This window comes from Balaenoptera acutorostrata, chromosome 4 (genome assembly GCF_949987535.1).
Source record: "Balaenoptera acutorostrata chromosome 4, mBalAcu1.1, whole genome shotgun sequence".
NCBI classification, from domain to species: domain Eukaryota; kingdom Metazoa; phylum Chordata; class Mammalia; order Artiodactyla; family Balaenopteridae; genus Balaenoptera; species Balaenoptera acutorostrata.
The window spans coordinates 75759423-75776915 of NC_080067.1; the positions used below are offsets into that span (position 1 = coordinate 75759423).

The 17493-nt window shown below is 42.8% G+C and overlaps 1 protein-coding gene across 1 annotated transcript in view; it reads right to left on the reverse strand.

The window, feature by feature from the left end:
- Positions 1 to 17493, reverse strand: part of ATP13A5 (ATPase 13A5) — a 112292-nt gene that overhangs the window by 53487 nt on the left and 41312 nt on the right. The window contains 5 exon segments of the mRNA XM_007195388.3: positions 2350 to 2500; positions 4529 to 4590; positions 8911 to 9102; positions 12123 to 12280; positions 14530 to 14700. Of these exon segments, the coding sequence (XP_007195450.3) occupies positions 2350 to 2500; positions 4529 to 4590; positions 8911 to 9102; positions 12123 to 12280; positions 14530 to 14700 (734 nt within the window).

Genomic DNA, 17493 nt, shown 5'->3' on the forward strand with positions numbered 1-17493 from the left:
CTGCTAGCAAATTAGAAAGCATATTTGAAAATAATTTGTGTTCTTTGGGTGTTACAACAGTATAAGTTATACCATCTGAGAAACCAATATTAAGTTAAAATATGGTAAAGGCAGTCAGATATATAAATAGCACAAGTCAGAAAATAGGAGACAACATCTGGTTTCTGCTCTATCACTTACTTGTTCAACCTTGGGGACATCACTTCATTTCTGCAGATCTCAATTTCTTCTGAAAAATATCCTGACATCCCTTCTAGTGCTAATATTCTTAGAGTCTATAAGGACATTTTCCCTCCCTGTTATGTTTAGTGGAAGGAACTACCAAAAGATATTTAACTAGAGACTCTTTCTCATCCAGCTTTAAACTCAATGAGCAATTTGCACTTTCTTTGCTTTGGGTGGATATAAGTGGTCTTAAAGACAGTACTTACAGAGCTAATACTATAGATTTATGTCCTCACATAAGACCCCAACTTGTATGTCATTTGTACAAAGAGATCAAGCCTCCTCCATTGGAGAAGGGGGCACTGTTAGAACCAGGATCAAAGTCACATACAGCAATAATGAGCATGTGCAACTCCTCACTGTGTCAGCACCAATGATCCTGGTGAGGACCTTGCTTATAAAAATTACACTGATTCCTCTCCATTAAGATCCAGAAAAGTGATTTTAGTCTTGCCCTTATATTGTGAATAAAAAATATTTCCTGCCATATCAGCAAACAAAGGACATTGGAGCCATCAAGCCATCACATTACAGCTGCCTAGATGGTGAGCCCTCAGGGAACTCGGGATAGAAATAGGATGCCTGCCATCTAGCAGTCAGCCACTGCAGGCACCCGCGACAGCGCACCCTGCGGAGACTCAGGATGAGAAAACACAGGATGCTGGCCCCAGAGAGCTGAGGTGCATATCAAAGGAATGATTTCAGTGAGCCCAGACTCTTGCGTTTTCCCATATATAGAAAAGTGCTAAATTCCTTAACTTGAGATATCTGGTTTCCTTTCATTGACAGTAATCTTTTGATTTGACTACCTCGTCTTTGTTGCAAAAACTCCTATGTATCCTGGCTCCCCATCCCCCCAACTTGCCTCTTGTGGTCCGTCAGAATTATCTGAGATGCTGTGTCCTGGGCTTAAGTACTCAGTTTTGTCTTCCAAATAAAACATAACTCTCAACTTTTAGGTTGTGAATTTTTTTTCAGTCGACAATATCAAGCATTTCTCCACAGCAAAGGCTCTCATTTTAATTTACTGATATCAGAAATTTCCCTGTTTACCAGGTTTCGCCTTTTATTACTTTGGCCTCTAGAAAGCTACAATCTTCCTACAATAAGTCTTTGAATTAGCCTCTTTGTGAGGTGTTCTCCATGTCCCTACAATCGTTTGTTTTCATTCCTTTACAACTCTGTTTAAATGCCGTCCTGTATTTTATGTGTCACAGTAAGTAGCTTTAGAACATATTTTTGGAGGGCAGAACAATGTAGTTAATTAACTAACTAATGAATGGATGAATACTCTCCATTGTTTGGGCACTTTACAATGCGTGCAGCCCCTTCAGGCTCACAGTCTCAACATGCTCCTGAATGAGGCATTATTATCCAAATGCGCAGATGAGGTAATGACTCAGAATCTTGTTCTGGATTTGGGGTCTTGCATCTAGAGAGTGGCGGAGTCAAGAGGCTTTCCCACTGTGTCATGACAGTCACCAGGGGGGTCTTATAACCTTCAGCTGTCATCTACACTCACCTCAGGAAACCGAACCCATTGGATTGAGGGACCTCCATTTTGGTTTTGAGACCTATACTGTCTAGTACAGTAGCTACCAGCCACTTGTGGCTATTTAAATTTAAAGTAGTTAAAATAAATAAAATTTAAAATCCAGTTCCTTAGATGCATACCCGCAGTTCATGTGCTCAATAGCCAACGTGGCTAGTGGCTACTGTATTAACAGAACTGCTTTAGACTAGTGTTTCTCCAAGAGTGTTTTGTACCATGTTTTGGCCTGTCAAGGTTTCCTGTGGTGAAATAGGTTTAGTAAATGCTGCGTATTATATTCCCTCTTGAATATTCACAGTGCACCACAGTATATTAAAGAAATCCTAAAGAAATCAACTTTGTTTAAACATCAGTTCTCAAATTTATTTGATCATGGAACCCTATTTCATGTTGTACTAGTTAACAGAGTCTTGGAGCAGGGACTGGGAAATTCAGGTAGGATCAGACCCTCATTCACATATTGTTATGAATCTTCTCTGGGTTTCAGCCAAAGTTAGAAATGCCTTGGCACTCCCGGTAAGCATTTCTTCCGGTTTTCCTCATTCAGTAGAGCCAAGAAATAATCTCCTTACTCAAGCTGTGCCCTCAAACATTTTGAGGTCCAGTGGGTCTCCCTGGATGGTCCTGTCAAGAAGGATCAGAGAGTGGCAGCTGGCCATGGCCACACACAGTGGGCCCCAGGGCAGAGCCTTGCCCGAGGCAAAGCTGTGGACTTCCTGGAAACTGGTAGAGAAGATCATTAGTAAGTTAAGATCTTCAACAAAATCATTTTGCACACCCTGCCCCTTAAAATCTTATTAACATAAGCTTCAATAATACCTAACCCCTATGCTCAAAAGTTTCAATAGCTCCCCATGCCCTGTATGATAAATTCCGAGTAGAGTACTTGGCTATAATCACAGGGGCTTTTGTCAGGTTGCCTGCCGCCAGCCCACAAGGTGGCAGTGTTGCAGGAAGGCACATTGTGGGAAGGCTCAGAGCTGACATCTGCGAACTGCAAAGCCACCCAACACAGGCAAGAAGTCTCCAGGCCAATGGGGTAGCAGGGATGGAAAGGAAGCCTGCCTGCTGGCTCCTTCCTTCTTCAAGTAAAAGCAGGCATGGGCTCAAATAGTTCTCACTAATTGGCCCTTTGGCCTTCGCCTATATTTGACAGCAGACTGTCTTGCCTTACCTTCTCTCCTCCCATCTTAGAGCTGAATAATAATTGTTTCTAGTGGTTTCTACTTCCCCCAAAGTTTCAGAGTACCAGAGGCAAGGGAGGGAGAGAAAGGGTGGAAACTGCAAACATCCCTTTCCCCTTTCACTGCTCTGGCCAGCAGAGGCCCTACCTGTCTGGACAAAGGCCTGGCCTGGGCATCGGAGCAGCCAGAAGCAGAGACACATGAATAGGGCTAGAACCCAGGTATCTTCTGCAACGTCACACGGCCTGACTGCTGTTCCCTTGTGGCAGTGCTGCACCCAGTCCCGTCACCATCCTGGAGAGCCCCTGCATGATTCCTTCAATAACAGCAGCCTCAGCCAGAGTTTGGAGCCCAGGTGGGGTACCCAGAGCTTAAGAGCAGAAGCATCTCCACTCTGACTGAGAAGGCAGGTCCCAGCCCTGCAAGAAAGGGAGCTCGGGGGCACTCTGTGAAGATGGGCAGTCTCTCCTGTCTCTAGCTCTGTTCCAGGGTAGTGTGTATGTGATTGCCCTCTCCGCTCCCTAGTGCCAGTTTTTAAACCATGTCTGTAAAAATTCTAGCCATTTCCCCTTCAAAACCTATCTCAAATGCTATCTCCTCCAGGTGGTATTCCTTGATCCATTCATTTTCAAAATGAATCTCTACCTTTTATCCACTATGTTATTATAAAAATCAGAAATGTGTTTTTTTTTTTTTTTTTTTAAAGTTTTATAGCTACTTTATTTATTTATTTATTTATTTTTTTGGCTGCGTTGGGTCTTCGGTTCGTGCGAGGGCCCTCTCTGGTTACGGCAAGCGGGGGCCACCCCTCATCGCGGTGCGGGGACCGCTCTTCATCGCGGTGCGCGGGCCTCTCACCATCGCAGCCCCTCCCGCCGCGGGGCACAGGCTCCAGACGCGCAGGCTCAGTAGCTGTGGCTCACGGGCCCAGCTGCTCCGCGGCATGTGGGATCCTCCCAGACCAGGGCTCGAACCCGTGTCCCCTGCATTAGCAGGCAGATTCTCAACCACTGCGCCACCAGGGAAGCCCCAGAAATGTGTTTTTTTGTTTTTTGGTTTTTTTTATCAAGCAGTCTTTATTATGTCTTCTTCTGTATCCTGCTATCTGTACCTTAATCATAATTCTTTTCCTGGCCTGTGTAGTACATTGAAGGTGGGTGCATTTGCAACTTTTATCCCACTAGAGTGTGAACTCCATGATGGGGGGAGATGGAGCTTTTCCTTTCTGGATTTCCTACCTCACAAGCTGCCCAGGAAGTCTGTGCAGTTTTTAATTAAGCATAGTCCTGATTTCACTCTTTGCTTTTTTCTTTTATTCATTCAACTACCTAATCATCCACTTTATTCTATTCCATTTTTCAGGTGGAGTTTGAAGACCTACTTTCCCCATCTGATTCTGAACTTAGAACTCATTTAATTTAGCACATTAGACTAGTGGGGAGCTGGTACCAGCCAATTGTTAAGTATATTTTATGTGAGATTCATCCCTCAACACAAGAAGGATGAATTGAAGTGTCACCTGGGTAGCCCCACCAATCACACACTCCGTCTTCACTAAAGGGCCTACCAGTTGTCAGCAGTAGGAACAGTCCCCCAGAGGTCCAGTTCATCTTCTATAAGTGAGCCAGTCTGCAAGATAATTAGAATGGGTTTTAGCAGATTTAGAGCTTTTAATTATATCATGATTTACACAAAACCCAAGCTCCTAAGAAATTACAGTATATTTAGTTGTCCTAAGCCCTTTTATTTAACATTAAATATGTTTATTTTATTAAAAAAATTTTTTTCATTATTGTGTTTATCTATAGTAAATGTGATACTCAGTTTTCCATTAGCTTTCTTTTTTTTCTTCCAAGACAGATTTAAAAAAATTTTTATTTTCCATTTGTTCAAAGATTCTTTTTTAAATTAAATTTTATTTTTTTATATTTTATTTTTATTGAAGTATAGTTGTAAATATTCTATAAATTACATATGTATAATATAGTAATTCACAATTTTTAAAGGTTATACTCCATTTATACTTATTATAAAATGTTGGCCAAGCCCTTATTGGTAAGCATCAAATTTTAAGTCAGAGAAGAGCGCCTGAAAGAAAGATTCAGCAGGTGACAAATGATTCCCAAAAGACCGTGTTGAAAATTAGGTGAGTCTAGTCATTAATTAGTACAAAATGCAAGTGTTTTGTTTTTGTTTGTTTATTGTTGTGACCATCGCTGTTGCTGAATGAGAGAGGTTCAGTGGATAGAAATCCAACAAGAACCAGCTTGAGTTTGACTTTTTAGTTGGCACCTGCTGTCTTTCTAAACCAGAGCTTGGAATTTTTTTCTTTCTTTGCAAGACTATTTAGCTCCCAGTCTGCCATCTGGTTCACAGCTATCTTCCTAAAAATATGGGTGACATGGTGACTGTCCAGATTGATAATGAAATGTTGATAAAGGGCTTTAAGGCTACAGAGAGAAGTAAAGTGCTAATAATAGATATTAATTAACGCCCAGGAATGGGTTTTACTGTTAGATCAAGAAGAAAATGGTTGAGAGAGTTGATTTGCTGTACTATGTGAAATTATTTGACAGATAATGTAACAGAGAAAGCAAAATGGAACTGAGTACTATCACAGCACTTTTAATTTGCTCATTGCTTCACAGTCAGTTATTAATTACAAACCCCGGTGTCTTTACGCAGTAGGCCAATTGCATTAGGCCTGCTCAACACCCAGTCAGAGTAAGGAAGTGGTTACTGCTGCCTCAGCACTATCAAGTCCAAGCAGAGCACTGCCAAGCGCTAGGGAATATCCTCTTCAACACTGACACCTGGGGTCTCTTACACTATTTTTCTTGAAGGTCATCTCAGTATAAGACACTGAAGTTTCTAGTTTTCTATCAAATGGTATCTTCTATCATTACAGCATATCGCATTAGCATCATGCTTTATAGTGAAGTGCTTACAATGCTTTCACTTCTTACAACTGAGTAGATAAGGTAGAGACATTCTCAGCTTAGGGGTGAAATGAGCAGCCCCAGGGTCTAGGGAACCGTAGGTTGGAGAGAAAGAACCGGAATCCAGCCCATCTGGAGACTTCCACCAGATGACAAATGTTAAATGAATTCTGCAAAGCATGTGGAGAGACAAAGTCCATACTGGGCTTCTGGATTAAAGAGGTAAGGAATGTTTGTTTCATTAATTCATTTGGACTTCATGGAGCGCTAACGTGCCTTTGTGGAAGTTATTCCTTCAAGAACAAAAACCACAAAACAAAACAAAACAAAAAACCAAATAAAACACTATCTGCTTCATTTCCCTCCTGTATTTTATAAGGACCCCAACATGTGTGTTTAGATTCCAAATGCTGTTGAGTTGCTCCATTTCAAAAACAGTTAGCAACTTAATTCGAACTGAAATGTTTTCCTGATGATTAGATTATGTTTTAAACATCAATATCTTGAACATGAAAACAGAGATGATACTGCAGCAAAACAGATACGGGACCATGTTATTTCTCTTTGTGAAAATGACCCTTATATAATAGAACTAGCCATAAATGGAAAAAAAAAAAACTAAATTATAGTTGCTGTTCTAAAGGGAATGAGATAGAAAAAGAAAACAGCATAAATACTAGCCCAGGCTTGGGCTGAATTGAATAGAAAAGGAAGAGAGAACTTGTTTTAAAGAACTTATAACAAAGCAACGTAAACTAGAAATATACGGGAAAAAATGTACTCAGAAGCCCAGTGGTGAATATCTTCTAAATTGAAATAACACTAGATGGAAATTCAATTAATTGTGGAGGGCTTTATTTCAACATCATGTTGAAATGAAAGAAAGAAACAGAGATCATTGTAGTTCAACCTTCTTATCTTAAAAAGTCACATGGAAACTTAGTATCGAATTCAGGATTAGTTTCTCATTTTGCCGATTCCCAATCAAGAGTCCTTTGCGGGCTTCCCTGGTGGCGCAGTGGTTGAGAATCTGCCTGCCAATGCAGGGCACATGGGTTCGAGCCCTGGTCTGGGAGGATCCCACATGCCGCGGAGCGACTAGGCCTGTGAGCCACAACTACTGAGCCTGCGCGTCTGGAGCCTGTGCTCCGCAACAAGAGAGGCCACAATAGTGAGAGGCCCACGCACCGCGATGAAGAGTGGCCCCCGCTCGCTGCAACTAGAGAAAGCCCTCGCACAGAAACAAAGACCCAACACAGCCAAAAATAAATAAATAAATAAATAAAATTTTTTAAAAAATTATTAAAAAAAAAAAAGAGTCCTTTGCACAACAAGATGCCATCATGACATACGGAGTTTGGCCACATCTGCTGTTCAGCATACCTAAGACAGCCTAGCAAAGGAGCACATGAGGATGTGGAGGGAAAAGCTTTCTAAGGGAAGGAAACACCTCTGAAAAAATTCGTGTTAGAAAGAGATATGTAATGAACACATTTTCTAAATCTCCCTCCTATATTCAGACACTGGGGAGGCTGCTGGGTGAGTAACAGGAATCCCTATCAGGGGCTGTTCTTTGGCCCTGCATCTAAAAGGAAGCTACAGTTAAGTTAACCTTACAGGACCTTCTTTGTCAAAGGAAACTAGAAAAGAACAGAACTGAACTAATGTAAGAGCTATGCCGCTTCCACCTGGGGACCGTCTCTCCAGCTTGTCTTCTGCTGTCTATTCCCACCCTCCTTGTCTAGGACAAGGAGCCATCTCTTCCATTGTGCCACGGTAGCCTCCTGACTCAGTGCTAGCTCCCTTTCATCCTTTCTCACCAATTCCCCAGGTGGAATAAATAAAACATGCCTATAGCGATATCACCATCTTCCTAAAAAATGAGAAGGGCTCCCATTCTCCTCCACCACCAGGCCCCACTCTTTAGCTTAGCACATCATGCCCTGAGCAGTTGGGCTCCTCCACTCCAGCTGCAACCCCACAACACGGCCATGTTCTCGCCATCCAGGGTCCTGCTCCCCGCCTGCTGCAGCTCTGGCATCCCTGTGATGCTGGGCTGCTCGCCATGGGGCCCATCCTGTCTGACAACCAAAGCCACAGCTCAGAGGTGACCGCCCACCCGTGGCAGGTAACTGCACACCAATGCTTGGCTCACACCTCTCCTCAGCACGCATTTCACTGCATTTTCATCGTCCATGCTTCCCTTTTACCCGCTTCCTCAGCTATACATGAGCTTCTCAAGAGCTCATCTCATTAATGGCACTCTCTGCCGATGAGGGTTAACGAAAAAGTGGCAAGGCCTTTATCAATTATTCTCATACAAATGAACCGAAGACATGGAGGGACCAGGCCAGGCACCCAGTGGGTGAACTGGCTACCCGAGCTAAGGCAGCTGACGCTACAGCCCCTCCAGGTCCCCCGTGGGAGAGCCATGGAGAGGGGTCCTGGGACCCGTCCCATAGCAGCTGTCCCCTCCTCTGGACATACTCCCCTTCTGCCACCTTTCCAGGCCCTAAGCACAGGCAACCCGCCCCAGTCCTGAGTCTTGATACCCTGGGAAGCAAAGGAGAAAAGAGGGGCCAGAGTGGGTAAACACGGGTGGAAGCCCCCTGCCTCCCTTTCCTAAAAAGAAGCAGCGGAGGAGAAAGGAATATGCTCGCTGAAGCTCTGGACAAAGAACTTTGGGGAATAGAAATGTTCCTCATAAGTTTTGCCTGAAAAAATAGAGTCAATCAGAAAAGTTATTACAGTAAGAGACGGTTTTGAATCCCAAAATAGGCACGAAAATATTCAATTTGACAGGGAAGAAATTCATGATGTGATGGCTAAACCACTTCCTCAGGACTCAGGAAAGCGGGCTTCTAGAATGTGATCTCGCACTAGCTCCCCGTGTGACCCTCATGGCCTCCGTGTGCCCATCTGTCCCACGAGGGTGCTGGACTAGACAGACTTCCCAGCTCGGCTGTGTCTTGAGATCTTTAACCTCCAACCTGGAAAGTTTAGCTCATACTTTGTCAAAGCTCACGAGGTTGATTTGCCTGCACATATTGATTCTCTGTGGGGAGATACAGAAGATTTTCTTTTTCTTCAGCCTCCTTTGTGCATACATGATCCCTGTGGTCAGGGAGGGCAGCTGGCAACACAGGAGGGACATCACGGGGAGGAGGAGCAGGGCCATGGCTGCAGGATCTTTTGGAGACACCTGGGGAGGGGAAGGGCATACAGGTTGGCCTGGCAGAGAGGGCCAGAACCCTTCCTGGCACCATCTCCTGCTGCATCTCTGGGGTTCTAGAAGCTCAGAATAGTCACTGTGAGCCAGCTGTCTTGGTGGGACTGAGTGTTCTCTTGGCTGTGCCTGAGGAATCAACAAATTGTCTTCCACTGCAAAACAAAAGAGACCCCGGGGCTTCCCTGGTGGCGCAGTGGTTGAGAGTCCGCCTGCCAGCGCGGGGGACGCGGGTTCGAGCCCTGGCCTGGGAGGATCCCACGTGCCACGGAGCGGCTGGGCCCGTGAGCCACAACTACTGAGCCTGCGCGTCTGGAGTCTGTGCTACGCAACAAGAGAGGCCGCGATAGTGAGGGGCCCGCGTACCGCGATGAAGAGTGGCCCCCGCTCGCCGCAACTGGAGAGAGCCCTCGCACAGAAACGAAGACCCAACACAGCCAAAAATAAATAAATAAATTTATAAAAAAAAAAAGAGACCCCGGATCACCACCCCACGTCTTACTGTCCTTCTTGACCCTGCTTCTCTCCACTGAGCCTTCCCTCCAACCAGAGTGCCACCCCTTCTCTGCTCATCAGATGTCCTCACACCCTCTGGACTCCTGGGCACTGGGCTTGGTCCTGAGTTGTAACATTTCACACATGGCTTGACTGTAGGCTTATGAATCTCCCTCCCCCACTAGCCTACAAACTCCTCGGGCGCAGCAGCTGTGCCTTCTTCATCTTTGAAGTCATCTTGGCATTCATCTTACTCATCTATAGATGCAGAGCCTAGCACAGTTCTGACACAGAGGAGGTGCTCAGCACACACACTGAATGCATGGCGACCTGATAAAAACTAGGACCAAGACTCTGCCAACTTCTCAGTGTATATCAACTGCTCTGGGGAAGCCAATAATAAAAGTAGCTTGCTCTCACTGGACACACACGCTGGGACAGGCACTGTGTACATATACTATTTAGTTACCCATCACAACCACCTTGTGATGTAAATACTGTTATTTTCTCTATTGAATGGTAGAGGCAATAGAGACTTAAAAAATTAAACAGCATTCCCAAGGCCACATGCTGGTTAAATAGTGAGGATGTAGACCCTAGTCTATTCAACTCGAGAGCACAAATGTGTTACTGGTATGTCATATTAACAAGCCAGGTCTCATGGAGTCAGGATTCCAGGCAAATCTACCAAGGCTCACAGGACTAATAAGGGCGCGGTCAAGATCAAATCATAGGTTGCTTAATGTTCCCATGCTCTGTTGATTAAGGGCTTTCCCTCTACAACCTTGCCTAGGTTTTCATGACATTACTGTAATTTTAGCCATAAAGTTCTCTTTTCAGTATTGGAAACACAGATTCAAGTTCAGTAGCAATGGCTACTAGATACATCTTTGGGCCAATTCTAGTTTATTGCAAAATCCATCATTCCCTGATTTTCCCAATCCCAGCCACAGAGGAGTTTTAACCCTGAGGTCTCATCCCTGCCTAATGCTGAGCCAGTGCAGATAGAGGCAGCCAACAGGTCCACAAGTTCTGACCTACAAGAAGATGGGGTGTGCAATGAGTACACTGCTTTGGTGTGTATTGGATGTTGAGTCCTGCCCAAGAAACCTTCATACCCAATCCACTGCCAGGGTTTCCTGGTCCATAGGAGAGGGCTTTTTGCTGGTTTTCCTGCTCAGTGCTCCTGCATCCCAGATGAAACTGGCACACTGCCTCAAATTCCAGCCCCACCGGCTTCGACATTCTGCCTCGCTCTTTCCAAGCTCCATTCTCCCGGTGCCAACATTCCCTGGCCTCCTCTGCCCTCCCTTCCCCTATAAATGCTCCCTGGGAGCTTATTTCAGATTGAAATGACTGTGCAGAGCTCAAGTTTGAGCATGAACATTGCCTTGAAATTCTTGTGACTGTCTTTGCCTCTCCCCCACTCAACACACACACACATTTCTATGCCATCACTGAGCATTGTAAGGAGGCCACCCAACCCCAGTTTCATACCTGTGTTTGGATCCTTTTATTCACAATGTTTTATTCTCCCCTATAAGCCCACAGTGCTAAGATCCCAGCATATCTTACAGAAAAGACTGCACGGCTCATAACAAAATCAGAATCTCAGCACCAGAAAAGACCTCAGAGATCATTTATCACAACCCTTTCCTCTACAGCCATTACAACTATTCAGAGAGACATCCAAATGAAACCAGACATCGTGAAGCTTAAAAAGGGAAGTGGAGATCCATTCAGTACACAGCTCTGTAAAAGTAGACATTTAATTTCATCTCGGAACCTAACAAGAACACAGGGCAACTCATTGACTGTATGGTATGTTTGGTATTCCCTGGATGATGTACCCACTCACATACTTCAACACTCTCAAACAGTCCAAACTTCTAGGCATGGCATCCAAGATCCCCTGCAATCTGATCTAATCCTACTTGCTAGACTTATTTTTAAATTGCTTTCTGGTTCCAGAAACCCTGTGTGCTTTTTCTTCCTTTGCATTTTGCTCACTCAAATTAGTATATTCTTCCTGCTTTCTGATGTGATTGACTGAATCTTCCCCATCCTATCAGGCTTGAGAAACATGTATTTTCTCTGAAACTATTTGGCCTTGGATATCACAAATGCCACACATGCAGTAACCTCTTTCTCCCATCCAAGTGGTGAAAGGAGCCGTGAACTTTGCAGCTTTTGATAGTTGCACCTTTCAACATAATTTCCACTAATCACATGTGGCTATTTAAATTTAAATTAATTAAAAAGAAATAAAACTGAAAATTCATTTCCTCAGTTACACCAAGCACACTTCAAGTGCTCAATGAACACGTAGTTAAGGACTACCAAGTTGGACAGTGTAGATATATAGAATATTTTCATCATCCTAAAAAGCTCTATTGGATGATATTGATTCAGAATGATGGGACTTAGAGGAAACCCTTTTGAGTTAGGTTAAGCTCCTTGAGAAAGCTATGCTATTAAAAAGGCTTACCCCAAGTACTTACTCCATGGTACATATATACATCAAGGGCATAGGAGAAACCCATGACTCCAAGGAAGGCCAGGAACACTATGAACTTGAAGGCATCATTGTACAGTTCGAAGTTCAGATGCCAGGGGTAGAGGATGGATCTCACCAAGTCCCCTTTAGCTGTATTGTAAGCTACATGAAGATAATCACAAGTGGAGTAAGGTCCTTTAATACAGTTTCACCTAAAACCAAAAAAATGGTTTGCATGGAATTAAGGATTGGTTAATAGTGTCATTTGAATATGGAATTAAAACAGCATTGCTATGACCTAACAGTGTATTTACATTTATTGTGCTTCCAAGTTGCCAGGAACAATAAATTGCGTTCACTTAGCCCTGCTCAATTTCTCTTGGTCTGGGAGTCAGTGCTTCGGTGGCTCACACAGTGTAATCCTCCCACCCCCATTCACACATGGGGCTGAGGAAAAGAAGGCCGAGGAGCTGACGAATGCAATGACCAGAGAACATGAGCTGCTGAGAGAAGAAGACTTTAAAGCAAAAATATGTGTTGAAAATAATAAAAAATTAAGAGAAAAGTAAAGCACAAGACAAGTAACCTTATATGCCTCTGGTCATGTTATTCTTATGCTCAAAAACCTTCCAGACCCCACACTTTTTAGAATAAAGTTCAAATTTCTAGGCATGGCATTTGAAGTTCCCCTTTTATTTGATATACTCTTGCCTTGCTAGGCTTATCTCTTAACTGCACACTGGTCCCAGAAGACCCCTATGCGTTCCTTCCTTTGTGTTTTATAGACTCAAATTAGCCTATCTTTCCAGCTCTCTGATATGATTGGCTAAATCCTTCCCATCCTATCAGGTTTGGCTCAAAATGCCACCTCTTTGAATAAGTGTTTCCAGAATTCTACTCCCATACTTCACACCCAAAATACTTTCTCCCACTCTTTGGAGTCCCTGTAACACTTGGTCATATGACATCTCTCACTGCTCTGTGTTTTGTTAGCTATAAATCCATCTGTCCCTTGCACCAGACCATAATCTTCTTTACGGGCAAGGAATATCTCACAATTTTTTTCTTTAGCCCTCTGTGCATAGCACTTAGTAGATACTCATTAACATCTAAAGTATTGGCAAAAAAGATTGACTACTATATATTCCAGATATGAGTCAGTATTCTAAGTATAAAACATGCCTTAATCCCATTGCTTGATGAACATCTGGTCTCCTCAAACATGGCTTTGCAGGCTTTGAAGGAAAGGAGCAGAGTTTCCCCTAACCTGTTGCCTTAGCATTTTACAAGCTCAGATCAGGGGTTCCCGTGATCTTCACCCATTAGCTTCTGCTTAAGCAGCAGCTGGAGGGATGTTCTCATGCCCACTGACTACTTTGAGCAAAAAAAAATAAACGCAAACCTTGATATTTTTAATTTAAAAAAATCAGGTAGTACAATTGAATCATAGACTAAACTAAACACAAAATGTGCTTTGGATCTGTGAATGTGTTGGGTGGCAGAAACACAGGTCAGTGGTGAATACAGAGAGCTGGGACCAGATCATGGAAGGCATTGATCATGTAATGTCATGTGAAAGAGTGGGAATAATATTGGTAGTCTGGAAAAGGTTTTGAGCATGGTATTTATGAATTGCTTCAAACTATGTTTTAGAAGTATGACTTGATGACAGACTGAGGAATAAGTTAGAGAAAGGTTGAACAAAATAAAAGAAAGAATATTTAAGGTGAAAGTGGAAGGGAAACAATCAAATGAATATTTCTGTAGGAATAGTTTAGACAGGAGATGATGATGGCCTGGATAAAACACCAACCATGGGGATGAAGGAGAGGGAGACAGGATGCAGGAAGTATTTGTAGAATCCATAGGATGTGGTACCCTATTTGGTATGGGAGAAAATGAAGAGTTAAAGATGATATGAAGAGACTTGACAGATGTTATGATGTCAACAGAAAGAGGCAGTAGAGGAGGATGAGTTCCCTTTTAGATGCCTTGATTTTGAAGCATCTATAGGACATGTAGGTGGAGGTATCCAGCAAAAACCTAGAAATAACATCCCAGCAAGCAACTCTGAAAAATAAAAGTCCTCAAGTGATAGTGGTTGAAACTGTTTTCTTGGTAGTCACTTAGAGGAGGTATAGAAGGAAAAGAGAAAAAGCCTATGGACACACAATAAAACCAAGAACATAGTTTTGCCTTTTAGGAAGTGTACTTCATTCCTGTATATGCTTCATCGTAGACAAGGGTATTAACAACTAACCGTTCAGGTGGAAATGGCAGCAATTTAGACTAATAAGGGTTTGATTGGAAGCTAGGATGTGGCAAACTCCATAATCCTAAACAAGATTTCCCTAATCCAGCACCCCTACCTCTAATCATGGACCAAATTTACAAAAGTGGAATCTACTAACCTGTTTGCAAAATGACTGCTCTTACTGGCCCCTGCCCAGAAGGCTTGACCTGGATAACTTCTGTTCCACAGAAAAGGACATGTTTCAGATAGCGTTCCAAACTGTGGGATTTCCAGGCTGTGGTGTTCTCTGTGTGGGGCAATGGTGTCTTTGTAACAGGTATACTTTCTCCTAAAGAAGATTGTATTTTGTTGATTCTGTGTGAACTCTGGTAGTAATTTAGAGCTGGCACTTGCCAGTTTCAAGAAAGGATACAGACCGCAGCTAATCTGGTTGTTAATTCTAGCTCATGAGTCAGATGACTGTTCTTAGGGATGCTGGTGATGCAAGCAGTGGTACACTTGATTATATTTCAAATATTTATGTAACATTTGCCTATCTTTTCCACACCTGGCCAGTATGGTTTGTTGTTTTTATTTAAAAAGCAGCCCATTTTACAGAAAGGTGTTGCCACTTAATAATTCCCCCAAGTGTTCTTTAAGCCCAGCACTATTCTAGGCCATGAAGAAGCTACAAAGCATTATTATTATTATTATTATTATTATTATTTGGAATAATATTATTTGCCTTTTATTCACTCATTTATCTGTGCATTCATCCATTGATTCAGCAACTAATTTTAAGTGCTTATTCTGACCCAGACACTGCTCTAGGTGCTGGGAATGTAATAATGGAAGACAGACAGAAATTCTGCCCTCATAAAGCTCAGGGAGCCCGGCCAGTAAATAGCAGTAAATAATTAATTAAAGTACAATGCGGTAAATATTTTGGTAGCAGTACTAAGTGATTTGAAGGTCCAGGAAAGATTTCCTGTACAATTGATAAATGACAACTTGAAGGGTGAATAAGCCCAGCCAGTTTAAGGAGGAGAGAAAAGTGTTCTTAGAAGAGCTGAAAGAAAGAGCATGGTGTGTTCTGGGTACTAAAGATAGTTGAGGATGTTTGGGACATTGAGTTTGGAGGTAGAGGAAATCAGTCCTGGAAGTACAGAGATGGATGAGAAATGATGGCTTCATGAAATCTATACAATATTCTCAATATTCTTCACGCAGGGGTGGAAGGAGAAAGAAGTGGATGAAGACCATCAAAAGGTACCAACTTCGTTATAAGATAAATAAGTACTAGGGATATAATGTACAACATGATAAACATGATTAATACTGCTATATGTTATATGTGAAAGTCATTATGAGAATAAATCCTAAGAGTTCTCATCACAAGGAAAATTTTTTTATTTCCTTAATTTCGTATCCATATGAGATGATGGATGGTCCCTGAACTTGTAATCATTTCACGATGTATGTAAGTCAAGTCATTATGCTGTACACCTTAAGTTTATACAGTCCTATATGTTAATTATATCTCAATAAAACTGGAAGAAAAAAATATTCTTCATGATCTTTTGTTTGGAGCTTGCATTGAAAGACAAACTAATATAACAAGACAGAACCTCTCTTTTCTCTTTCTGGATGACCTCAGCTCTACTTCCATCAATTAGCCCCGCTACATAGACATATCAGTAATATCTATCTCCATCTCTCCTCTCTCCTGGGCTCTTGTTTTGTGCTCCCAGTTGTTGGCTGTTCATCCCAACATAGATATCCCACTAGTGTCTCCAGTTCAACATTTCTAAAACCCACATCAATATTTTTATCCCCAAACTTCCTCCTGACTTCCTTATTTCCCTTATGGTCCTACCCTTTTGCTAAGTCACAGATTTATAATCTCGGAACCATCTTTGATTCCTCCTCTTCTCATAATCTGCCTTTTCATGGAATGATTCTCCAAGTCCTACTGCTTCTTCCTGTGAGTGTAGTTCTTAGACTCTTGCATCTAGGTCCCAGTGGCTTCAATGGCAGTCACTGTCTGACTCATGGTGGTTGCATTAACAATGGATTAGCTGTGATTTGTTTAGCTCTCTGGATAATTTGAGGCTACAATGGAACTAATAAATCTTTTTTATAAGTAAGCATCTCAACCACAGTCTGCCTTGACGTCCTGAGTTAGGAAAAACCTCCAACCCTTCCTTCTGTGTTTCTTGTTTCCTTTCGTATCACTACCACACTCACAACACTTCTGACATCAGATGCGTGGGGAGGGGGTTTCTCTACAATCTGCGATTCTGTGACATTGGCTGGTTGTCCTATAATTTAACTCAATTCAATTCAATTTTGACACCATTTACCTGGAGATAGCATCAGACCGCACAGGTTAAGGGCTCAGTCCCACAAGAATGTTCCCACCCCATTCAGATGTCAATTGCAAATCCAGATTGTCATCTATGCTTCTGACACATGAGCTATAAATCTGAGGTTCCGATGACCCCTTCCTGGGATTCAATTAATTTTCTAAAGTGGCTCACAGAACTCAGGGAAATACTTACTTACGTTTACCTGTTTACTGAAGAATATGATAAAGGACATAGATGAATAGACAGGTGAAGAGACACATAGGGCGAAGTCTGGGAGAGTTCTGAGTGCAGGAGCTTCTGTCCCCTTGGAGTTGGGGTGCATCACCTTCCCGGTACGTGGATGTGTTCACTCACCTGGAAGCTCTTTGAATCCCCTGCTACTACTGGGATTTTATGGAGGCTTCCTCATGTAGGCATGGTTAATTATCAACTCCATTTCCAGCCCTTCTCCCCTCTCTAGAGAATAGAGGTTGAGGTTGAAAATTCCAAGCTTCTAGGCACGGCTTGGCCTTTCTAGTGACCATCCCCCATCCAGGAGCCTCCAGGATCCCACCAACAGTGGCTTCATTAGAACAAAAGATGCTCCGAGTCCTCTTATCACTTAGGAATTGACAAGGGTTTCAGGAGCCCTGTGCCAGGCACCAGGGGCAGAGGCCAATATATCTATTTTCTATTATCTCCCACCTCCTAACTGTTCTCTCCCCTCCAGTCCCTCAACCCCTTTAGTCATTCCAAACCATTTCCAGATGACTCCTATCAAAGCCCCCTTTAAT